This window comes from Cervus elaphus, chromosome 30 (genome assembly GCF_910594005.1).
Source record: "Cervus elaphus chromosome 30, mCerEla1.1, whole genome shotgun sequence".
Taxonomy (NCBI): domain Eukaryota; kingdom Metazoa; phylum Chordata; class Mammalia; order Artiodactyla; family Cervidae; genus Cervus; species Cervus elaphus.
The window spans coordinates 25,129,953-25,155,695 of NC_057844.1; the positions used below are offsets into that span (position 1 = coordinate 25,129,953).

A 25,743-nucleotide genomic window follows, 5' to 3' on the forward strand; every position below is an offset into this window, starting at 1 on the left:
TTTTTATATTTGCTATAAAAGATATGCCTGTGGTATTCCTTTTGGTATATTTATATGCTGCCACTTATGACTTTTGGGGGCTTCCCTGGTGACTCAGAGAGTAAAGAGCCCATCTACAATGCAGGAGACCTGTGTTCGACCTGAGTAGGGAAGATTCCCTGGAGAAGGGAATAGCAACCCATGCCAATATTCTTGCCTGGAGAATTCCATAGACAGAGGAGCCTGGCGGGCTACAGTCCGTGGGATTGCAAAGAGTTAGACACGACGGAGTGACTAACACTTTGACTTATGACTTTAACCTCAGTGAGCATAAAATGCTTCTGGCAATAATTTGTTTAAGTGGGAAGCAAGTTTACTGTAAATGTAAAAGCTGTTTAAAATGCTTGATATTTCAGCACTGCCTGTAAGGAAACAGACTCAGTGCTTCATGTAGTTTCTGGGTCTAGAAATATATTTACATGGGACTTCCCTGCAATCCAGTGGATAGGACTCCACGCTACCACTGCAGGGCCAGAGATTTGATCCCTGGTGATGGAACCAGGATCCTGCATGATGCACAGTGTGGCCAAAAACAATAGAAAGCAATGTGTATAAAGTTGTTCCTCGTTATCCGCAGGGCACTGGTCCCATGACCCCTTGGGTACCAAAATCTGCAGATGGTCATCTCTTACATTGAAATAGTACATATTTGCAACTTAGGCACATCCTCTAGGTTACTTACAATACCTAATACAATGTAAATGCCATGTAAATAAGTAGTAAATACAACTTAAATGTTGTGTAAATAGTTGCCAGCCCATGGTAAACTCAGGTTTTACTTTTTGGAACTTTCTGGAATATTTCTCTCTTCTCCACCCCACCCCCCCAAATATTTTCACTCCATGGTGGTTGAATCTGAGAATACAGAATCTGCAGATATAGAGGGCCAACTGTACTTGATCTTTCTAAACTTATGGGCTGCATATGTTTACTATGAGGTACCCAGTATTTAGTTTTGTTTTAATGTTTTATTATTGGTTCTGTTCTTTTAGTCTAGTTGATGCTGTTTTGAAAAGAAGGAAAAAGAGAACTTGAGCATAAAAATAGCAAGAGCCAGCTCTATGTTAAATCATAACAAAATACAAGTTGAAACTATAACAGAAAGATGGATTTTAAAGAACAACCTCACCAATACCTAAGTAAAAGTCACTAGGAGGAAATAGCAGTCAGGGGATCCTCAGCTACTATTTTATTTATACTTAGTAGAAAGACAAGATATTTTGATTAGCCATATTTTTTTAAGTCTTCCCTTTAGAAACACACGTTGGTCATTTTAAATAGTTACTAACTTTTCTGAAACACAGTGGAATGACATATGATCCCTCATTAAAAAAAATTGGTTCAGAAAGCCAACTGATTATATTTGTTTGACAATTAGAGAATTGAATTTTTTGCCTTTTACTTCAGGACATTGCTGCAGAAATGCTGCATGGCTTATTACCTTCCAGTCATTCTCCCACATTCATAAATTACTTGATTTAATAGCTATGAAGTTAAAGTTTGAGCTGCATTAACAAGTTTTTTCTTTTTTTTTTTTTTTTACATTTTATATTTCAGCTTCTCCACAGATGATCATTCAAATTGGTAATTAAAAAATAAACAAACTCACTATTTTAATCTGTTAAGAAATGATATAAATGTCATTCTTTTAAAAGAGTTGGTAAAGACTTTACTTGAATTGGCGATAAACTCTTGTTTGTCAAAATGTGCTCTAAGGTCCTGCTGTGTAAACATTAATAATGACTTCCAAAATCAAAAGTTTAAAGCTGGAGGAAGCCCACAGGCCTTGCACAAGGTAGTTCAGTGAATTTTGGTGTAGGCCAGACACTTGTAAGGGTATGTAGCACTTGGCAACTTTCAGCCCCAAATAAATCTCCCTTAAATTAAGTCAGCCAATTTATTCACAGAATTATTTTGTAATGCATGCAAGACTTGGTCATCACTTAATATTTTTTAATGTGTTTTCAATATTTTTTTCATGATATCATGATAGATTTTAATTCTATATTTAAAATTACTAAAAAGCCTTCAAAAGTAATCTCGGGGCTCCATGAAACAAGTATTTAATACTTTTCTCTTTTCTTAAAAAACAATTTAGGTTTGTTATTGGATCAAAGACTGATGCTGAGAGGTAAAAATATTTGCATTTTTATTTTTGGTTGGATGGGTATGATAAACTTTACTCTTGTAGGATAGAGAATACTTTGTTAGGAGTCAAAGCTTTGATTCTAATTATATCTCAGGTACTCTTAGGATTTTTAAATAGAATTTAAAAAGTAACAATTAAAAGGATAATGTTTAAAATACAGCTTTATTTTAAATAAAACTTAGATATATCTATAATAGCTAAGGAGAATGAGTTTTCGGTGGTCTTTTAATCAGAATATAAGTCAGAGTCAATGGTTAATTCTTCTGGCTGCTTATTGGTGAAGTAATCCCTGTAATTTTATATTAGAGACAAGATACTGAAAGGATCTTTAAATAGTTAATTAGCAAAATGTTTTCAGCTTTAGCTTGTTACTGAAAAATTAAGACTGTGCTTTTATCAAAGATAAATTGTCTAAATTTTAATTTTTGTGTTATTTTTCATAGAACTTTTTTCATTAACAGTTACTCATTTTCTATGTAATTAATTTATGTTTAAAATAGAGTTAGCTAATCATTACTTGTTTTCCCCCTAATATTTCAGAGTAGTCAATCAGTACCAGGAATTGGTCCAGAATGAAGCCAAATGTCCAGTGAAGATGTCGCATAGCTCCAGTGGCTCAGCCAGCTTGAGTCAGCTTTCTCCAGGGAGAGAAACAGAAGTGTGTTTGGTTAACTTTTTTGTGCTGTTACTTTTTCCTGCCTGATTGTTCTCAAGGAATCTGAGAAATATTAATGACTAGTTTTTGAGGGATTGTTGCCATCCAGTTGCTAAGTCATGTCTAACTACAACCCCATGGACTGCAGCACACCAGGCTTCCCTGTCCTTTACCATCTCCTGGAATGTGCTCAAACTCATGTCCATTTTTTAGTTTTGTATTTACTTTTAACTTTAATTTTCTTTTCATTATTTAACTTTATATAATGGAAATTTTCAAACGTACACAGAGGTATAAAACAAAAAGTGTAATGAACATCTATGTATACTAATCACCTGCCTGACTTCCACAGCTATCATTTTTCTGGGGAAGATTTAAGGGTGAAGCTTTGCTGTCATCTTACTCTGCTCTTCTTCAAAATCTTTCTTCACCTTTTTAGTCAGAAATATTTCTCCCTTTGTGAAGTTGCAGTCTTTTGAAATTTGTGTAATACCTAATCTTTTTAAACTGTGTTTTCATCCAGAAGTTGCAGTGTTCTGAATTTGTGAATTTGTGATTTGAGTTCATTTTAATGAGTATGCTTAATGTCATTGTCTCTCAGCAGCCTGAGACCGTGTCAGTTCAGTCTTCAGTACTGGGGAAGGGAGTGAAACATCGACCTCCACCCATCAAACTTCCCTCAGCCTCAGGAAATAGTTCCTCAGGTATTGCATTCCTTAATTTCCTATAATCTAGAGTAAGAAACAGATGATCATAATCCATTTACTCATATTTTGATTTGCTCAGAATTTTTAATTGTAAATCTAAGAATGTTAGATTTCATTTCATAAATAGCAGAATTCATAGAATGTTAAATTGTAAACCTAGCAAATAACTTCTACATTTTTTTTCCCTAGGTAACTATTTTACACCACAACAGGCCAGCAGCTTTCTTAAATCTCCAACTCCTCCTCCTGCTTCTAAGCCACCAAGTCTTTCTCGGAAGTCATCCGTGGATCTTAATCAAGTTAGCATGCTTTCTCCAGCTGCCCTATCACCTGCCAGTTCATCACAAAGTAAGTTGTAGCTTAAATTCTTCATTAACTCTTCATAAGCTTTTGCATTAGTGTTTCTTAAGATAGTTCTTCCAGTGACATAGTGAAATCTGAATGTACTGTCTACCCAAAATGTACAAGTTTTAAGAAGCTTCAGGCAGCTCTCTTGTTGACTGTATGTATTATGTGTTTATTGTAATTGTATTTGTTTTTCTGTATTTATGTATGCAGCTTGTGTATACCTTTCTTATAGACTTGCAACCTACACATCTCCTGAAAAAATTAATCTGATAGCTAAATGTAGCAGTAAGATTCCAAATTATTTTTTATACCAGTGTAACTTAGGACATTTTACATTTTATGTAAACTATGCAGCTGATATGGAAAAAAATGTCATATGAGTTGTTGCTGCAGTCCTATCTTTGTAAATGTAAGAAGTAAACTGAAAGCTAGTTTTTTAATAATACCCGTACACTCTCATTAATTGCTGTCAGTTACTAAAATGTGGGATGATCATAAAGCATTCTGAAGATAAGAAAATGTAATTTTTACTACTGAATACTTTTTTTTAAACATCAAGAAGAATTTGCTCAAGAATTTTAGCATTAGTTTGAATTTCTTCAAATTAACAAATATCTGAGATACTTAGGTACCAACTTGCAAATAAAAAAAGCATTCCAGTTTTTTAGATTTTTTAATAAATGACTAATATGTGCTGAAAGTTTTAGTACACTGCACAGTGACAGGGTGGTCTTTGCATTAGATGTAAACATCTTCATCTTGATAGCTCAAAAGGTGTAATTTTTCTGCCTTCTTGTTTTGCACAAAGAAAAAATTTATAAATTTCCTGAAAGTCTTATTCACACTTCTTATGTTGTGGGTATGGATTATTATGTTAATCTACTGCACACAGTTGTTACTTTAAGTAAGGGTTGAGTGACAGCTTCTGGACATTCACATTTCTTTCCTTTCTTTCTGCAGGACATGAAAGCTAAAAAAGAAAACACCTCAAGAGCTTTTGGTTTTATTTTTCTGGTTTTTGTTTTTTTATTTTTTGTTTTTTTTTTAAAAAGTTGATAAACTGTGCATACTTCATTCACAACAGATTTTCTATACATTCTACATTTAAACCGAAGTACACAGTTACTGTTAAAGATGCAGTATTATCTATCAAATACTTGCTTTATTACTGTGTTTTGTAAAATTTGTTTGTCAGGGTAAACTTGATGTGTTAGGAATTAAGTATGTATATTTAGGTGCCAAATACGATGGTTAACTGTATGTAATTTATTAAATATGTTCAGAGTTTTATCTCAGACTGTTAACAGAAAATAAGCAATATTTCTAAGTGATGTCCTAAATTAGTGAAATCGTGAATAACAAAACTTAATTTTAATTCCTTTTAAAGTTTTTAGGCCACAGATAGCATGGTAGGAAACTAACTTTTAAATGGGTTTTGTGATAGAATACGAATGTATATTTTTACTGTTACTGTAATAGCATCTCTGATGGCATTTGTAGGTGATATACTGCATCCTTAATTGTAATTGAGTGTAGCAACACTCATGTATCATGTGTAGAAATTAACACTTGCAGTTAACTGCTTTAAAAAAAAAAAAAACTGGAACAGACTGTCAGTGCTAAATAAGATTCCATTAACCTTATTTGAAAAAGGACTGGCCATTTATAACAAACTAGCAATTTTTATTTTTCTCAATGAGCAGGATCTGGAACTCCTAAGCCATCTACTCCTACACCAACCCCTTCATCGACCCCACACCCTCCTGATGCTCAGAGCTCAACTCCTATTACCCCTTCAGCTACCCCTACTCCCCAAGATTCAGGCTTCACCCCTCAGCCCACTTTGTTAACTCAGTTTGCTCAGCAGCAAAAGTCTCTGAGCCAGGCAATGCCTGTAACGACCATTCCTCTTTCCACCATGGTAACATCTATAACCACAGGAACCACAGCCACCCAGGTCATGGCAAACTCTGCTGGACTTAACTTCATCAATGTAGTGGGCTCTGTTTGGTAAGTTTGCATCAAAGCCCTGATTTTTTTTTTTTTTTTTAAGATAATCTCACCAATCTAAAGAAATTACTTGTGAAATTAAAAACAAATTGTATATTGTTGAAACTGAAAAAAAATGGTTTCTGCATGACTAGAATTTATCTCAGCAAGTACATTTGAATTTTAGGTAGTAATACATCCATTATAGGCACTAAGGTGGCACTACTGATTTCACATTGACAGCAGCTTAGATTTTTCTTGTTTATCCTGTGTTACCGTCTTTTAATCCATTGATGAGTACATTACTCTACCAGATTATATTTTAAACCTTGGTAGATACGTAGTACTTAATTTTTGCCAGCTTCGCTGTTGATATTTAAGACAGAAATATCTGTTTGTGAAGCAGTTTGTTTTTTAATCCAAGGATTTATGTAGCTGATTTTTCCTTTACAGCACTAGTCTAATGCTTTGTCTTATTCTCCTGCAGCGGAGCTCAAGCTCTGATGAGTGGTTCAAACCCTATGCTGGGCTGTAACACTGGTGCCGTAACTCCTGCAGGAATAAACCTGAGTGGCCTTCTACCCTCAGGAGGTCTGCTACCAAATGCATTGCCGGGTGCAATGCAGTCAGCCTCTCAAGCAGGTCAGAATATTGGAAATAATAACCTCTAACAAAATTAACACTCCATGCTTATGTTAAAATGTCATTTAAGCGATGTTAAACATTTAACATCCTTTTTTCATGAAATATTATGTTGAAAATATTTCCTTTCAAAAGCTTTTAAAATTCTCATATTTGAATTAAAAACCATCTCGTTATTAAATTCTCTGGAGAAACTTGGTAAAACTGTAAGTCTTTGCAAATTTTATCTTTGACTTTCAAACATTATTATAAAAGTAACTTTGATGGTTACCAGTGTAGTCCTGCTCCAGGTAAAAGAAACATATTTTGAAAACATAGGTAAGCAGGAGAAGCAACATGGCATGGCATTTAAAAGCCTCAGTTCTGAAGTCGGACTGCCTGGATGGAATCCTTCTTGTGTGACTTAGCATAACTGCATAATCATAGCAAAGTTACCTTTGGGCCTCATTTTCCTTATAAATAAAATAAAGATGATGATAATAATACTTTACCTCACAGTTGTGAAGATTAAATGAATAAATACAGATGAGGTGTTTATGCCTGAGACGTGATAAACATTCAAAAATAACTGCTGTCACCATCATTAGTAGTAGTTTATTGTGGTAGTTGTACTAATGTAATTACATGTACTGGAAAAATGTTTTAACAACTTGTGCTACTTTTAAAGTTCTTTAAGAGAATGTATTGTAGAACAGTCTCATTTCTTACTCGGAAAAAAAAGATTAACAGAAAAACAAACTCAGCATAGTAAGAAAAACTTACTATGAGTTAGGAGAAACTTTCTATGAGTAGGAGAAAGAGAACCCAAAGAATATAATATGAATATGTTTAATATATTGCTGTGATTTTCTAATTCTACCTGATATTCTTATTTTAATGTGTGTAAGTATGTTTTAGGGGTAGGAGCCCTGGAAAATGGATCAGTGTTGAATTTGGGATATTATATTTACATGTAATTCTTATACTTACTCGTAGCTCCAAATGCTTATTTTAGGGCCTGGAAGAAGGCACTTAATTGTTCCCCCTCAACCTCAGTTTCAACCCACTCCAGTACTCTTGCCTGGAAAATCCCATGGACAGAGGAGCCTGGTAGGCTGCAGTCCATGGGGTCGCTAAGAGTCGGACATGACTGAGCGACTTCACTCACTTTTCACTTTCATGCACTGGAGAAGGAAATGGCAACCCACTCCAGTGTTCTTACCTGGAGAATCCCAGGGACGGGGGAGCCTGGTGGGCTGCCGTCTATGGGGTCTCACAGAGTCGGACATGACTGAAGCGACTTAGCAGCAGCAGCAACCTGTTTCATCTGTTCTAAAACCGGAGTAAATGTAGCTAACTTAAGTGGCTACTTACAAGAAAATAAATGAAGTGATATGGAAGTGCCTTTAGTAAGCTGTAAAGCATTACCCAGATGTCATCCACCCTTAAAGGGAGTTATCTCTGTCTCTTTTTTTTTTTATGAGAATTCCTGGAGGGACTATCTGTATTGTCACATTTTTATCTGGTTATGCTTTTTCCATTTTTCAGACAAGCCTTTCATACTGTCTTTTGTGCATTATCTACCCTTCATCTTTTCTAAATACAATTACCTGCTTAGAGGACTAGTTCCCTTTAAACTAGAGTTCAAATTGGTATATTTAGTGAGGAAGATACATACATACTTGAAGACTGGTATCAGCAAACAGTTCAAGCTAAGAATAGTTTTACATTTTTTAAGGTTTGTTTTCTTAAAAAAAGATAGGAGGAAGAATAAGGGACAGAGTCTCTGTGGCCCACGAAGCTTGCTGGAAGCGTCTGCCAACGCCTGCTTTCGGATTTGCTCTGTGCTGTGTCACAGATTTGGGGGAATGCGTTCAGGATTAACAGAGCATTGTTTCCTGACTTTCAGCTTGATCCTTACACACAGAATTCGGTGTTCTTCAGCATTATTAATGTTCACATTTGCGCTTTAAGAAACATCACAAAGCATACTGGTTCTGAGACAGGGCTGTTGATCACAGGCCGCGTAGCACTGAGAAATAGAAGTAGGCAGCAGTGTGTGAGACATGTTTGCACAGCAGTGATGGTTTTATCATACCTGTGGTGTCTGCATGCTGCCAGATTACTTTTCCAGCCAGTAGTTTAAGTAGTTATAAAGAAGTCTCAGTTTCTGAAATACAGAATATAAAGTACATCTGGTGCTTCACATCTTTGAATAAGATCTTGTTATCAACAAATAGTGATGAAATTGGGGGGCTGGGTTTAAGAAAATTTTAAAGTATAGAAAATAAGCACATCTGTGCAGAGAGTACTTAAAATTTTTTTTTATATGCTAAAGTATAAAGTACCTCCAAGTATAATAAAGTTTTAATTTCCTGTTTTAACCATGAGTTTTATTTAATAGGTGTTCCATTTGGTTTAAAAAATACTTCAAGTCTCAGGCCCTTAAATCTACTCCAGGTAAACCTGAAACCCTGCTTTTGATAGTTGTTTTTTTCTTTTTAAGTTTTTTATAGTGCTTTTTGTTTTTTAGCCATGTATGTTTGCACATTTTAGCATTTGAAGTTCTGAGGTTGTTGAGAATCATCTATAAGTATGATTAAGTGGATAAGTGGGAAAAAATTGGTGCCCATGTACCACACTTCTGTTGGCTTTGACAGCCCTGCCAAATTAAGAACTAGTTCCAGAGGGGAGAGTTCACAGATGCCAAGAAGAATAACTTGCCTACAGTAGTAGCAGCAAATATACTTAGAAATTAATTGTTCTGTCACAGACTTTTTATGTATATACAGAAGTATTGCTGTTTGCTTACAATAGATTTTATACATGAATAGAAGGTTTTTAGATTAAGTATGTGTGTTCTTTTCCTGAGGAGAGTATGACTTAATAGCACAGTGCCAGGCAGGTGGCTCTTCAATCACTGTTGAATAGTCATTCAGTAAATGTCCATTAGGTTACAGTTTGTGTCAAGTGATGAGACTTTTCTGATACGTTTTCTCAGTATTAACATACAAAGAGAAAAGGTAGGTAGAGAATTTAGTACATGTTGTGAACTTAGAGTATTTTGGGCTGTGCTTGGTCCTTTAAGGATCGCGGTCAGTATTAAGCCTAGTAGGTTGGGGATGGATGAGATTGTCTACAAGAATTGTTAGAAAAGGTAGACATGAAAATAAAGATTTGGAGACACAGAATGGCAGAGCTATGGATTATTGGAAAATAATTATCACATCCATCCAACCTGATATTCAGAAATAGTAAATCAGGAAATACATTTAGAACTAAAACTTTAACTTACTTCCTATACAGTATGCAGACAGTGTCAGTATTTACAGACTCATCGCAGAATAATCTAATTATAATATGGACACTTTGGGTTAGCTTATTTAGCCCGCTTTCCTGCATTTTGCTGTAGGAATTTTTGTAGAGATCAAGTTCATTGTTAACAGTAGTGGCATTCCTTAATAGCACTGATAATAACATCAAAAACCACCTTACAAATTATATTCTGCTACATTTTTATTATCTAGCTAATTGAGAAAAAAACACTTGGCCTGTACTTTGTCCAGATTTACCTAACAATGAGCTATGCTGGGTGTGGAACTTTTGACCCTAGACACCTCTTTTTTGACTATACAGATCTAAGAGTTTCTCACTTGGTATTTGCTTGGATTTTGCCCCAAAACTTCAAAGTGCTTTTAACTTAAACCCCTATAGAATAAAATGGAAAAACATTTGTTTTCTGATACATTTGGAATGCATAGTTTTAGTGTTTAATGTGGAATTTTCTGGATGCTTCTTGTAAAAATTTTTTTTTATTATTTAGATTCATAATGACAGAGCTTGTAATGTCTCCAAACTAAATATGGACATCTAATACATTTTCTTTTCGGCTTTGGACTTCCTGGCTATGTTATATAAAAACCCATGCACCTCTGGGTTTGGGCAAAAGCTAGACCAAAGTTAGGGAAATGAGCTTTTTTAACATATATTCCTCATTATCACTAGCTTTTTTTATATACTTGCAAATGCATTTAGTGCTGTTTTGTGTTGATGTATTAACAGTTAAGCAAAAGCAGTATGTTTATTTAGACAGCTAAGTATTAACTTGAAGCAGAAAGATTTATGTTGGAGATTACTAATGTATTTGAGAACCAGAGTAATAGCACTTGAAAATTGTGTTTAAAGAGATTGTCCCTTTTTTTTTTTAAAGAGCAGGGAGTTTGTTTTGTTTTCAACTTTGTTGACTTCGTTTTCCTCATCCCTGGAGGAATACCTGACGCATAGGGAATGCCCCAGAAACATTTGTAGAATAAGGAAATTTAAATGATCCGAAATCGCCTAATTAATTATCGCTCAAATTCTCAACAGCTCCCAGGCGGCTCGCTCGTCTTTAATGCTCTGCAGCAGCAGCAGCAGCTGTCCCAGTTTACTCAGCCGCCCCAGCAGCCCGCAACTTCTAGTCCCCAACAGCCTGGGGAGCAGGTACGTCCTTTCTCCCTTCCATGTGACAGGCTTTGTGTTGTAGAATTGTGTCTTTTTTTGGTATATTCCAGGCCTATTTCAACTGTTTTTAGACTGTTTGAACAAACTTTTCATATGCTGTCCTTTCTTTATTAACAATAGTAGCTATCAGTTATCAAGGCCTATTTCTAATTCTCGCAACAGCCGTACTGAACAGATGATGTCACCTCCATCTTGCATAGTCTGAAATAGATTCAAGTGACAACTTGCTCACAGCCATACAGAGAGTGGCAGAATAGGGATTCAGGTCCAGGTCTTTCTGCCTCTATAGGCCATGTATTTTCTACCCAATCATCATCTTTCTGTTAATAGTATTTTGTTTCTGTTAGAATAGAGAAATTCTTTTCATTGTGTAGCTTAAATCAGAAAATAGACAAAAACAAATATTCTGTATATTGCCAAAGAGAAATTGAATAAGAACTGCACTAAAGTAGTAAAAGGAACTTTACTTTTAAAATGTTCAGGGTTTTCTGAACATTTGCTGCACTTTGGAATGCTTAAAAGTACTGATTCCTGAGTCCCACCTCCAACATTTCCTTTCAGTTCAGTTCAGTCGATCAGTCATGTCTGACTCTTTGTGAACCCTTGAACCGCAGCATGCCAGGCCTCCCTGTCCATCACCAACTACCAGAGTCCACCCAAACCCATGTTTATTGTGTCAGTGATGCCATCCAACCATCTCATCCTCTACTGTGCCCTTCTCCTCCTGCCCTCAATCTTTCCCAGCATCAGGATCTTTTCAAGTGAGTCAGCTCTTCGCATCAGGTGGCCAAAGTATTGGAGTTTCAGCTTCAACGTCACTCCCTCTAATGAACACCCAATACTGATCTCCTTTAGGATGGACTGGTTGGATTTCCTTGCAGTCCAAGGGACTCTGAAGAGTCTCCTCCAACCCCACAGTTCAAAAGCATCAATTCTGCGGCACTCAGCTTTCTTTATAGTCCAACTCTCACATCCATACATGACCACTGGAAAAACCATAGCCTTGACTAGACGGACCTTTATTAGCAAAATAATGTCTCTGCTTTTTAATATGCTGTCTAGGTTGGTTATAACTTTCCTTCCAAGGAGTGAGCGTCTTTTTCATTTCATGTCTGCAATCACCATCCGAAGTGATTTTGGAGCCCAGAAAAATAAAGTCTGACACTATTTCCCCATCTATTTCCCATGAAGTGATGGGACCAGATGCCATGATCTTAGTTTTCTGAATGTTGAGCTTTAAGCCAACTTTTTCACTCTCCTCTTTCACTTTCATCAAGAGGCTCTTTAGTTCTTCTTCGCTTTCTGTCATAAGGGTGGTGTCATCTGCATATCTGAGGTTATTGATATTTCTCCCGGCAATCTTGATTCCAGCTTGTGCTTCTTCCAGCCCAGTGTTTCTCATGATGTACTCTGCATATAAGTTAAATAAGCACGGTGACAGTACACAGCCTTGACGTACTCCTTTCCCTATTTGGAACCCGTCTGTTCTTCCATGTCTAGCTCGAACTGTTGCTTCCTGACCTGCATACAGATTTCTCAAGAGGCAGGTCAGGTTCGCTCACTGTTAAATATATGAAATGTTCACCATCAGTCCTTTTGCCAGATTGCCCAGTCAAGTCTTGGCTGGATAATGCTCATCCTCTATTAGATTTCTCAAGGAGGGCGTACTTAAAACTATTTATTTTTTGGACACATGTATATGTATGGCTGAGTCCCTTTGCTGTTCACTTGAAACTATCAACATTGTTCATTGGCTGTACCCCAATACAAAATAAAAAGTTCTTTAAAAAAAAGAGCGAAGTCAAAAGAAGCAAAAAAAAAAAAACTGGTTTTATTAACATATGAAGGATTATTTAGCTCAATAAAATCTTGATTTGTACTTTTCATTACAAAATTGTGGTAAAATACATGTAATACAAAATTCACCATCCTATGCATTTCTAAGTGTGCACTTTGGTAGCGTTAGATTTCTTACTGTTGTGCAACTAATCTCCAGAACTCTGTCATCTTGCAAAACTAAAACTGTATACCTATGAAGGAATTCCCTATTTCCCCCTCCTCCTAGCCTACTTTTTTTTCTGTGGATTTGACTACTCCAGGCACCTCATATAGGTGAAATTTTACAGTATTTGTTTGTGACGACTTATTTCATTTAGCATAATATCCAAAAGGTTCATCCATGTTGTAGTTTATCCATTCATCCATTGATGGACATTTGGGTTGCTTCCACTTTTGATGGAAGTCTGAGGTTTTTTTTGTTTTTTTTTTTTTAGATGAATTTTGCTTTAGGTGTGAAGTGTTAAGAACTCCTCTCTGGCTTCTCTGCCCAAAAGAATTTTTTATACTTTCCATTTTAAACCTATGATCCATTTTCAGTTAATTTTGTATAAGGGGTGAGACGTTGGTCTGGGTTCATTTATGGGGGAACTGTTGGCCATTTGCACCAGCGCCATTTGTTACAAAAGCCATCCTTCTGAGTTGAATTACTTTTGACCTTTGTCAGAGGTCATAGTAAATCTTAAAATCAAAGGGATCCTCTCGTGTTCTTTTTCAAAATTGTTTAGCTATTCTAGATCCTTTGCTTTTCCTTGTAAATTTTAGCATTACCTTGTCTATATCTACAAAAAATATTGCTGGGATTTTTAAAGGAATTGAGTTTGAACCTATAGGTCATCTTGAGAAAGGTTTACCATGTTTATGTGAGTTTTCTAGTCCATGAACATGGTATGTCTCTAGGCTAAAATCAGCTAGTTTTTCAGCATGCAAGTCCTATATGTGTATTATAGACTTACACCTAAGTTTTGTTTTTGTCCTTTATCCATTGTGGGGGGGGTTGTTAATGGTACTGTTTTTCATTTTCTACGTGTTTATCACTAGTATGCACAATTGGTGTTGATCTTCTGTTCTGTGATCTTACTGACCTCACTTATTCTGTTTTTTTTTCTTTTTGTAGATTCCTTGGGGATTTTTTTTTTCCCTGTAATAGTCTGCCATTTGCAAATAAGAATGGGTTTTTTCCCTTTATAATCTATGTCTGTCTGTTTCCTTCTCTTGATCTAATGTGCTCACTAGAAATTGTAGTACTGTGTTGCAAAGAGTGTTTTAAGCTTTTTTTTTGTTTGTTTTAAGCTTTTAAAAAAATATTTTGATGACGCTTTATAGAAGCAATATCAAAAAAACAAGCAGCCCTATCAGAAAATTGGCAGACCTAAATAGACGTATCTCCAAGGAAGATGTACAGATGACCAGCAGGCACATGAAAAGATGCTCTCAACATTGCTAATCAAATTAGAAATGCAAATCAATACCACAATGAGGTATCACTTTACATCGGTCAGAATGTTCATCATCAAAAAGTCTACAAATAATAAATGCTGGAGAGGGTGTGGAGAAAAGGGAGCCTTTGTGCACTGTTGGTGGGAATGTAAATTGGTGCAGCCACTTTGCTGTACCCCTGAAACTGACATAGTATTTCAAATCAGCTACATCTCAAAAAAAGATAGTTCTGATGAAGCTTTCTAGATACCTTAGTAATTATTAATGCCACATCAAATAATAAACCAATACGGAATCAGTTCTGAAAATTAGGTTTCCTGCTTTTGAAATACCGTTTTCTTGCTAATTCTTAATACCTTTGAAGGCTTTTCCTTGTTATTCTTTTTATAAGACCTACTCTAATGTTGATTCTTAATAACAGGAAAAAATACCAATCCTTCCCACCAACCCAAAGTTGTGTTTTCTTTTTGTACATGTCATATTTTTTTTTTTTTTAATTCAGGGTTCTGAACAAAGTTTGACCAGTCAGGAACAAGCCTTATCTGCTCAACACGCTGCAGTTATTAACCTTGCTGGAGTAGGAAGTTTTATGCATTCACAGGCAGCTGGTTGGTATTTTCCTAACTAAATAATGTTGAATTTATTAAAAGTATCTCTTGGGATCTCACCATTGAAACTGTTTCTTTTCTTTTTTGCAAGCAAAAACAAGGAAAATTTTCAGTTATATTTAATTTGTGAACTGTTGATTGAGACACTGAGATTTTTTCATTATTTTGATAAAGTGCTTTGACCTACATATATTAATAGCAGTTGTTTACCTCATGCTAAATTTTGTTAGCAAAATTCTGTACAATTACCCAACTTAGTAGGATGCTTCCAAGCAGTTGACTCTAGTTTATCAGGGTTATTGAGACTGCACTTTTCTAGATTGCAGTTTTTTGTCTCATTCTAATAGCTTACAGTGCATGAATTAGGACTTAATAGTCAAGTAGCAAAGCTTCTTTAAGACAATTGTAAAAAAAAAATTAGATATACTAAATGACTGCTCACCACTTCTAGTAATAAATGGTGAACCAAAGATTTATCTTTAGTGAAGATTATTTCATCAATTTAAGACCACAGTTATAAGTTCATATTTAATTAAAATCAGTAAGTCACATGTCTGTGGAAACTGAGATAGTGTGTCAAGACTAATGAGTGAACTTGTGAATATTTTGAATTTTCACTGGACTTACTGTGAATTCAGTACAATTTCCAGTGTCTGAATTTGGAATAGCTACATAAAGTTCTAATTTAGAGCTAGTGAATTTCCAAATGGAAATTTATTAATAAACCTTTACCCTACAAACTATAAATTTCCTAAAATAGCAGTAGTGTAATTTTAACGGAAAGAACTTTAGCTCCAGACTTGCCACTAAATTACCTTGTAGTGAGTCCCTCAGACCATTGAGGCCTGCAGTTTCCTCATCTGTAGAGCTGAACTTAACCCCTGATCCCACTCCGCTCTAAAAGGTTCACCACCTTTGTTGCTAATAGTGTGGTCTGATAGTCATTGTACCGTCTTTGGCATTTGTCTACCAGTTTTGTCCTAGTTTCTCCCACTCCATTTCCTACTTGACTGGTTGTATTTTAAACATGGCATAGTCAGCATTCTGCTAGAAAGCCTTCTCAGGGAAATGGCACAGAGATGCAGGAAGAGAGGGCGCAGTGCTCTGGCCACATGCTCCCCCCTCTTCATGTCCAGGAGGTCCTGCGGGCAGCGTCCCCCTCAACTAACAGGATACTGTACTAAATTTATTCTCAAATGTCTGTGATTTGATACTTAAGATTAATCATCCTGATACTTTTCTATTTCATTTTCTGTGTTGTCCTTTTCTAACCCTGGTAGCCTTCAAACTTTCTGACTGGCCTGCTTTCCCCTTCTCCTCTCTGTAGTGTTGTCTCAGCTTGGCTCTGCCGAGAACAGACCTGAGCAAAGCCTTCCTCAGCAGAGACTCCAGCTCTCCTCTGCCTTTCAACAGCAGCAGCAACAGATCCAAGTAATCCAGCAACTTCACTCTGCTTACATTTTTAAAGATACTTTGCTCCAAAAGTACTTCAATAATACCTTACTTCAGTTTTAATGTTACTATCTTTTGAGACTATACAGTAATTGGTAAATAATTTAGCAAATTTATTTAAAAGTCTGACAGCTTTAGCGAGTCAGCTTGGAGCACTGCATATATTTTGTACATTTAAGTCATACTCTCTGCCTAATTTTAAATCTTTCATGAAGTGCTGGTGGCACATTAACATACATTTTTAGATTCCTTTATATTTTTAAATAGTCAGTTGTTAGTGCCAATGGTTAACTTCTTAATACTGTACTGCAGAAAAAGGCAAGTATACCAGTGTTCCTATTTGTAAATTGTCCTACCTGTTTTAGAAAAGTGTTACTCCATTCTTAGGAAGTCAGAATAGTATACTTGACTATCTTTAATTTGCAGGGTGGTTTTATACTGCTATAAACTATCATACAACACAATGGTAACTGAAGTTGCTGAGTTACTGCAATATAGACTGGCCAGGCAAAGTAACAGAGCTTCTTCTGAAGTTTAAAAGCCCTGTCTTTAAAGCCCTCAGCAGGCTTCTGTACCACTGGTGCTGTCTGACTGTGCACTGTCTCCATGTGGTATAGTCCCTTTTTGTTACCTTGGTGCTCTCTCCCTTTCAGTTTTGTTGTTCTCATCACTCTCAGGAAAATCATCTTTCCATGCCCACCTACGTTTAACCTAACTAGATTTTTTTCCCTCTGTTTGCAGCAGTTACGATTCTTGCAGCATCAAATGGCTATGGCAGCAGCAGCAGCACAAACAGCTCAGCTACATCGTCATCGGCATACAGGCAGCCAGTCAAAAAGTAAAATGAAGAGAGGCACGCCAACCACTCCAAAATTCTGAGTCTTGAATAGTTTTTCTTTTCAAAAACATAAGAGCATTGAATCAAAAGGATTCGGAGTTTCTACTTCATTTTTGTTTTTTAAAAATGTGTCAGTATTTTACATTGCTAGATATACAAACTTTATACAGAAGTTTGATTTTTAAATAAAAACAAATAATTTTTAAATAAAAACAGGGAAATGGTTTAACAAACCATTAAGGTTGGTTTGCCTAAGTCATTGTTTTTTAAAAATGGTTTCACTGTACATAATACAGAAGTGACCTGAGAAATACTAGAAACATCTTTCAAAAAACTGTAGTTTGGTATTTATTTAGTATAAAAGGTTTGTGCACAGTGTAACAAATACAGTTTTTACAAATCTGTTTTGAAAATGTGGTTGCTCATTTGGGTTTCATACTCTTAAGTACTTCATCCATCAGTTTTTTTACTTCTTTGTGTCTTGTAACCGCTCGGCTCATACAGTCTTGAAGTTTAGATCCAGTCAGTCCACTTCCACCTGAAAAATTGTGCCAACACATAATTACTCTTACATGACCTACATCATGTCAAGTTATAAAACAAAATTTGAATAATATAAACCAGTGATATGGTCTCAAGATTTGTAGGTTATGTGTTAACAAGACCTCCTGAAGTTTAAGAACCACTGACATAAAAGATGCAAGGCATCTTAAGTAAATTTACATTAGGTAAAATAACAAAACATCCCACATTCCATTTGGCCCTCCCTAATGTAAAGAAGCTCGATCTGCATTTTCAACTACATGTTTAGTACTGAGATGGAAGGAAAGTGCGTGCCTGGTTTGTGAAGACTACAGAGCCTGCCTTCTTCGTCCATTACAACTGTTAAGGTTCCAGTTGCCAGATGTTCCTCCTCTTCCGTAGGATCAACTATAAGCAGAGTGCTATTTTAAAAATAAAAAGTATACATTATCAACCCATGAGACACATTTTATTTTAGAAAAGTAAATTAAACTTACTACCTGCATTTTAGCTTAGGTGGGAGCTAGACAGAACCGGTAGAAACCAGAAACGCTAGTAGCAAGCTGAAAATTCCACTTGTAAGAATCTTTGCCCTTCAGTTAAATACACAACCTTTTGATTAACTTACTCATCAAACACAGCAAAGGAAGTTGCAACTGGATGAGTTCTAATATTCAAATAACTTTTCTTCTTTAAATTAACTTCTGCTAAAGCAGTTTCTTCATTTATAGTAACTTCAGGCAACTGTACTACAAAAAGGCAAATACGTCAAGTCAGTTTCTCACTCCAGTTAAACAGGGCATTCTATGCTTGGTTAATTTACTTTTCCCTCTGTTTAAACTTGTCCAGAAGTATTTTGCTTTTAAACTTTTTTTTGTATTGGGGTATAGGAGGGCACGGCAACCCTCTCCAGTATTCTTGCGTGGAGAATCCCAGAGGAGCCTGGCGGGCTGCAGTCCAAAGGACTGCACAGAGTCGGACACAACTGAAGAGACTTGGCACTCACGCACGCAGAGCCAACTAATAAACAATGTTGGCAGTTTCAGGTGAACAAGGAAGGGACTCAGCCATACATATACATGGATTCACTGTCCCCCAAACCCCCTCCCAGCCAGGCTTCCACATTAACACTGAGCAGAATTCCATATGCTATACAGTAGCAGAAGTACAATTAAAGCAGATATGGTGGATACAAACATTGTTCTTTAATTTAGAAACATGTGGATAGGTAAATCCTCACAAAAACCTTCAGACAATTTTACCAAAACGAAACACTGGCATATAAGTAGGAATATTCCCTTTTATTAAAGTTGCTTACCATTTTTTAAAGCTGCTAACAAAGCAAAGGTACAAGCATCCAAAATGTTTCCATCATGGTTGAGGCAAATGAGATCACAGTACAAAACCCAAGCAAGCTAAAACAGAGTTGACACAGAAATTAAAGCTTTCTGATGGGTATAATGTGGTATTTGTTTCTACTCACAAACCACGTCCTTAGTTAAACAGTCAACTTTTGAGGCTCAAAAACTTAAAAAAATTTACCTTTATAAAGTAAAAAAGTGAGCAAGTTTGGTAATACCAAAAGCTGACAAGTGAACATCTCCATTTCCCCTCAAGGGAGCTACAGATGTAGGAGGAATTTCCATTCTTACTGCTAAGTTAGCAGATGAGGGAATTGCTTCTGAAAATCCCAAATGAGACTGAAAATGTATCTTACCACAGAAACCTTAATACATGAAATTTTTAGGTCTTACACTGCTTAATAAATCAATATAATCAAACATGAAAAGCTTCTAGGTACTTGTCAATGTAGTTCAAAGTTGTCAAAAAGACTTGAAATTTATAATGTGGATTCACCTTAAACACATGTTCGCTGATCAGATACTATCTGCTGGAAAAAAAATTTTAAATGACTGCATTATTAGATGAAAAAAGATTACATCAGCTTAAAAGATAGTCTCTAGCCAGGCAATGAAGTAATCAAAATTTACTGGTTTTTTTTTGTGTGAACTACAGTTTATCTAGATAGTTAGAGTTAAGAGTGATTTTAATTCCATCTAGAGACAAGATATCTGTATTTAAGGCTGCTGTGCTTTTTTAATTTTCCCCACCCCAAAAAACACTTCAGAATTAGAAACTCACAGCTTTACTCCTCTTACCTTTCCTGGAGAGATGCATAAGTCTTCTTTCTGAATTATCTGTGAACTTGATTTAAAATGAAGAGCACAGTAAACGAAAGTTCAAAAACTCTAAAATGAATGACAGTCAGACTTTATCATGATGATCTTACTTTTCAATGACATCTGCAATGAACTGGCTGGCCACTTGGGCCTCTTCTCCAGGAGGGCCAGACCGAAATCTCCAGGAACACAGAGGTGACAGATCCACATTAGGAACTGAAAGAAACACTGCAGCTGTGAACCAAATTTCACCTCTGGTTTAGTTTTAAAGGCGTTACCCACTGCAAAGGCAAGTGGAAAGCATTATATAACACATCAGTTACATTCTTTTCCATTTTTAATGAAAATCTTAGGCTTAGATAAAATTTATTTTCTGACTTTCTCTGCACAAAAATAATACATCACCACACAGCACCCCAAGCATCTATTTAAGACTTCCTTCAATCGTAAATTATTCACAAAAGTTTTTAGGTTTCTTTCAAAGTACCCCAATCTGTAACAGTATGCTGCTGCTAAGTCGCTTCAGTCATGTCCGACTCTGTGCAACCCCATAGACGGCAGTCCACTCGGCTCCCCCGTCCCTGGGATTCTATAGCCTCACTAATCATACCAGCTGTTCTGCATTTTTAAAATGTTGGTTCCCACCATAAAGAAAAGATGGTCCAAGTTAAGAAAAAGAAAATCATAGTGGTATAAAGGAAGTGTTTATAGAAATAGAAAAGTCTGCAATTACAGCCTTTGCCTAAGAGTCAAAGGTTGATGGTTGATGACACCTGTATAAGCAAAACTGATCAGACAAGTCTGACAAAGGTATTTACAACATCCTGTACCTTGCTGTTATACCATCTTCTTTTAACAATTTCAATATTTAACAGGATTATTTAACTTACACTATCGTCTAACATACATACATTAAACTTTTCAGGACTGTCTGAAGCTTCTGAATAATTTTCCATTCACCCACTAAGATTTAACTATAATAATAATACTAAAATATTTATTAAAATCACAAAACTGTTTAACTTACCAACATATCCTTTATCAGGGGCATCTGTTGGTGGTGCTGCAAATTCCTAGAAGCATACAAACATTTCCTATGAAAGAAGCTACTAGAAAATTGTGAGGACAGCAGTCAGTCAAGGAAGGCTCCACCAAAGACCATCTTAGCTAGTTAGCAACATCATGAGCATCCACTGTGCCCGGGAAGGTGGGTCGGGGGCTCTGGGGACATCAGCAGCACTCGCACTAGCTCTGCCAAGGCAAGAAGGCGGCACGGCAAAGCTGACGAGTGCGCCTCAGCGAAATGACCGGAGGATCATGGGGTTCTGCCCCACCTCTCTTCTTACTCGGTAGTCAAGAATCTGAATTTAAATCCCAACCTCAAATGAGACAATGTTAAGCCCCTAACCTGGCAAGTCTTATGAAATGTCACCCCACCTTTACTGAGGAAGAATCTCAACTTAGGCCGAGTAACTCAAGAGTTCAGAGTCAAAGCAGAGACTTTGGATCAGTTTATACTGAAGTATTTGGAGAGAAAAATTTCCAGTGACTCTTCAGAGGATTAAACTGGGCAATTCTGAAAGCACCCAATGTAAGGTGCTAGAAACAGCAAGTACTCAGTAAATGGTAGCTATTACTCCCTCAAGCTTTTGAGCAATTTTCTACACATTTGCACAGATTAAATGCCATCAACGGATAAAAATACATCACCAAAAACCTCTTAAAATTTCTCAAATTACAACCAAATTCTTTAAAAATTAAAGGCAGATGAGGATTTTTTTAAAAATCGTTTCATTTCAGCACATTTGCAAATGTTCACAAATTATAATTAAGAGTCATTAAACTTGGGTTGTATTATCTAAAACTCAAAGTTGAAAACTTGGGAAATGAAAACAAACACTAAAACACCTGACTGCCTAGTCAACAGTAGAACTACAGATGGATATAACAATCTAGTGAGTATATGAGGCTATCTTAGTAACTCAAATCTTGGTAGTAAGTATATTAAACCTACCGCTTTAATTCCACAAATTACTGTAGTATTTCCCAGCTTCACTAAAGAAGAACCATCTGCGGTACCAATCGAACCTGAAAAGTATTTTTAAAAAATGAAAAAGTTTTCTTCTTTTATGTATGATATGTATGATTTTTATCTCTAAATATCTAATTTGTCTATGAAAATTTACTCCTTACTTGAGTCTTTGTAAAATTACAGTTGACCCTTGAACAACATGGGCTTGAACTATACCGGTCCACTTATACAAAGGTTATTTTCACTAAATACTTCCACAGTACTACATGATCCACAGTTGGTTGAATCTAAGGATGCTGAACCTTGGATATGGAGTGCCAATCCATAACGGTAAGATTATACTTGGATTTTCAACTCTGTGAAAGTCAGTGCTCCTAACCCCCTCTTTGTTCAAGGGTCAACCAAATTGTTTTAGGAATTATTCATTTTCTTGATTTTGAGTGAATCATTTGACGTTCAATCACAGGGCTGTTATGAAAATCTCTTGACAGAAAAATCACTGTAATCCCTTAGACATGGTAGAATTTGTCTGAAATATTGTTTAAATGGCTCAGAGTCTAAAACTTGGGAATGTCATATTGGTAAAATTGGAAAATTCCATGTTTGCAACAGAAGATTTAATAAGTGTAAGATATAGAAGGAAACCAAATCTTACAAGTTTTGAAGGAAGAAAAGGGGAAAACACTTCAGAGTTACTTTAAATTTAACATGAACATAAAAACTGAAAGGACGCGCTTAGTTGCGCAGTCATGTGCGACTCTTTGTGACCCCATGGACTGTAGCCCACCCGGTTCCTCTGTCTATGGAACTTTTCAGGCAAGAATACTGCAGTGGGTTGCCATTTCCTTCTCCTGGGGATCTTCCCCACCCAAGGATTGAACCTGTCTCCTGCATTGCAGGTAGATTCTTTATGCACTGAGATATTTGGGAAGCCCACTACTGACAGGAGACTGAGTTAAAAAAAAAAAAAAACTCTACAAATAAAAACTTGCTATTAAAAAAAATACCCTCACCTACGTTGACAGTTGTGGTTCTGAATTCACCAAGTTCTCTTCCATCAGGACGGCAATTCTCTTTCTAAATAAATATATGAAAGTAGATTACAGCTACATGTGTATCTCACACAGGCCAGGGAAAACACACTGAACCTCATTAACTCAAATAAATTAATCTGCATTACTTTAAAACTGTCTTTTAAAAACTGAAGTATAATTGGCACATTAGGTATATAACATAATGATTAATACTTTTATTTGTGAAAAAAGCATATGATACCATTATCAAAAGGCATCACATAATCACCTTTACTTACCAGAAATCTCCTGTAATACTCCAGAGGTTCCACAGTTCTGAAAGACACGTGAAAAATATGAGATAAATTATAAATCAATATAAATCCAGAACCGCAACAATCTTAATAGTGGGGTGATGGAGCAGAAATCTTCAAAATTTGTAACTAAGTCTCTGTTATTAATTCTAAAGTTTATGTTGCCACATGTTGCTAATTATAAAAAGTAGCTACCTTTGCAATAACAATCACACTCAAAGACTGACTTTACTATAAGGATGGAGACCAAAACCCTAGGCCTCTTTAAAAAGAGAATTAATCCAGGTGTGCATCACTCACACTTTGAAGCAGGAATACTTCGTTAGTAGGAGAAAACAAAACAGAACAATCACGTATTTATTTTCACTACCCGTGACTTAAATTTAGCATATTCTTCGACTACAAGCATAGGCAATAAACCACTATAATGTTAGCTGTACCTGATGGCAACCCACTCCAGTACTCTTGCCTGGAAAATCCCATGGACGGAGGCACCTGGATAGGCTGCAGTCCATGGGGTTGCTAAGAGTCGGACACGACTGAGCAACTTCACTTTCTCTTTTCACCTTCATGCATTGGAGAAGGAAATGGCAACCCACTCCAGTGTTCTTGCCTGGAGAATCCCAGGACGGGGGAGCCTGGTGGGCTGCCGTCTATGGGTCGCAGAGTCGGACACGACTGAAGCGACTTAGCAGCAGCAGCAGCAGCGACTTTAACAACCACAGATTAAATGTTTTCGTTTTTACTTTATAGTTGCCTAAGGTAAGTGTAAGATGTATGGTTACTTCGAAATTTCAGGAGTTACTTTAGACTTCCCACTAGGCCTTACCTAATAAAGTTAATTTCAAAACAGATATTTCACTGTGTCAAAAACCCAGAGTTTATACAAATACATAATCGTTTCAATATAATTGGTTTCCTTCGGAATCCTATTTATTTCATCCATTTAAAACTGGACTCAGAACGAAAAGCCTTCCCCATAGAGTTGCCCCCAAAACGCTTAAGGAAAACCTTTCTAACGAGGCAGAATGCTTTTACACATAAACTATGGGGCAGGGAGAGCAAGGAGCCCTGAGGTTTTGACGCAACGCTTTTTACAAGATTACAAGTGTCTCTCCTGGGCAGCAAAGTCCACTACACACCAAGCCTCAGCGCTCGCGGCGGGTACCGGCTCAACAGTACTTCCTATCGCCCGCCTCACTGGGGAGAAGATGCGCCCTTTCCGTTCACTATAACCACCTTCAGTTCTCCCGCCCAACGTCTGCGTCTGCGGTGGAAACAAATAGGAACCAGGTGGGGTGGCCTCCCGATGAGAAAACCCCAACGGTAGAGTAGCCGCCGACCGCTAGGCTACAAACTCGCGCCCGCCAGGCTACCGCACTCACTTGAACCCAGCCGCCATCTTCCGCCCGCGGATCTGCGCGTGCGCCCGCGCCTGCGCCTGCGTATCACCGCCCCTCCGGCCCGCGCTGCTGTTTCGCTTCAGCACTTTCAACACTGATTCTGCTACCTGATATCCAGAAGACACGGCTGTGTGGCCCAGAGTAGAGGGAGAAGAGGTGAGGGTGGTTTCCCGCGTGGCTTAGCTTCGACCACCCCAGCCAGAAGCCCCTTTTGGTTTTCTTGACCCTGACGTTTTTTGGCGAATCGGCTTTTACGGAAGTTACGAGTGTTTGTTTAGAAACAATTTGACAGTTCAAGCGTGCGTGCTTAGTCTCTTAGGTAGAATCAGACTTTTCGCGACCCGTTGGGACTATAACCCACCAGCCTCTTCTGTCCCTGGAATTCTCCAGGCAAGAATACTGGAGTGGGAGGATCTTCCCAAACCAGGAGTGGAACCTCCGTCTCCTGTGTCTTCTGCATTGAAGGCGGATTCTTTATCGCTGAACCACCAGGGAAGCCACCATTTAAGAGTTTCAGAGAAAACCGAACTTACAGCAAAGAATCAAGTGTTGAGCGTGGAGCATTATTCCAAAGTTTCAGCGTCCTTTCCCCCTCCTCCTTAGGCTGAGCCCTGGGCTTGCCTTCTTCCAGGTAAAAGCCTCCTGCTCGAGCACCGAAAATTTAAAAATTCTATGCTCTCGTTATCTACATCAGATTACATTACGCAGCTGCCAAGAGTGGGCTCCAAAGAAACAACGTTCTTTGTAGACTGTGTCGTGGCTCAAAACCTCCACTTCACCTTCATAGAAAGGGTTGCCGATAAAACGCAGAGCATCCGATTCAATTTGAATGTCAGGTGGACCAAGAGTACACGCAAAATAGTTCATGTTATTAGTTGTTACCGAGAGCTGGGGGAGAACTGGGAAAGTTTTAGAAATAGTAGTGATGGTTGCAGGAAGCTGTGAATGCAATCAATGTCACTGTAGTAGACACATAAACTGGTTAAAATGGGAAATTTTGTTTTATCAGTTTTTCAAAATTAATATAACAAAAAGCTCTTAAATGGGTGAACTTTATGAGTGTGTGTTATATTTTAATAATGCTGTTAAAAACC

General features: G+C 37.0%; 2 protein-coding genes across 15 annotated transcripts in view; one reads left to right on the top strand and one right to left on the bottom strand.

The window, feature by feature from the left end:
- Positions 1-17,598, top strand: part of SUPT20H (SPT20 homolog, SAGA complex component) — a 37,699-nt gene extending 20,101 nt beyond the window's left edge. For 6 of the 14 annotated variants that reach the window (XM_043891618.1, XM_043891623.1, XM_043891619.1 and 3 more), the window contains exons 15-26: positions 1,597-1,623; positions 2,138-2,170; positions 2,729-2,846; positions 3,445-3,547; positions 3,740-3,898; positions 5,602-5,908; positions 6,375-6,529; positions 8,913-8,968; positions 10,877-10,990; positions 14,790-14,895; positions 16,223-16,326; positions 17,089-17,598. In XM_043891618.1, the coding sequence (XP_043747553.1) occupies positions 1,597-1,623; positions 2,138-2,170; positions 2,729-2,846; positions 3,445-3,547; positions 3,740-3,898; positions 5,602-5,908; positions 6,375-6,529; positions 8,913-8,968; positions 10,877-10,990; positions 14,790-14,895; positions 16,223-16,326; positions 17,089-17,226 (1,420 nt within the window). In that variant the 3' untranslated portion in view covers positions 17,227-17,598. The remainder of the gene's footprint in view (positions 1-1,596; positions 1,624-2,137; positions 2,171-2,728; positions 2,847-3,444; positions 3,548-3,739; positions 3,899-5,601; positions 5,909-6,374; positions 6,530-8,912; positions 8,969-10,876; positions 10,991-14,789; positions 14,896-16,222; positions 16,327-17,088) is intronic. The other 8 variants (XM_043891628.1, XM_043891629.1, XM_043891626.1 and 5 more) reach the window with 5 other exon arrangements.
- On the bottom strand, positions 17,510-24,701 carry EXOSC8 (exosome component 8). Its single transcript, XM_043891633.1, has 11 exons — positions 24,632-24,701; positions 23,232-23,268; positions 22,933-22,996; positions 21,902-21,975; positions 20,915-20,960; positions 19,998-20,103; positions 19,867-19,912; positions 19,026-19,122; positions 18,336-18,456; positions 18,023-18,129; positions 17,510-17,723 (listed from the first exon to the last, which is right to left on the bottom strand). The coding sequence occupies exons 1-11, from the start codon at positions 24,646-24,648 to the stop codon at positions 17,608-17,610; spliced, it is 831 nt and encodes a 276-aa protein (XP_043747568.1). The 5' UTR covers positions 24,649-24,701; the 3' UTR covers positions 17,510-17,607.
- Between the last annotated feature and the right edge of the window lie 1,042 nt (positions 24,702-25,743).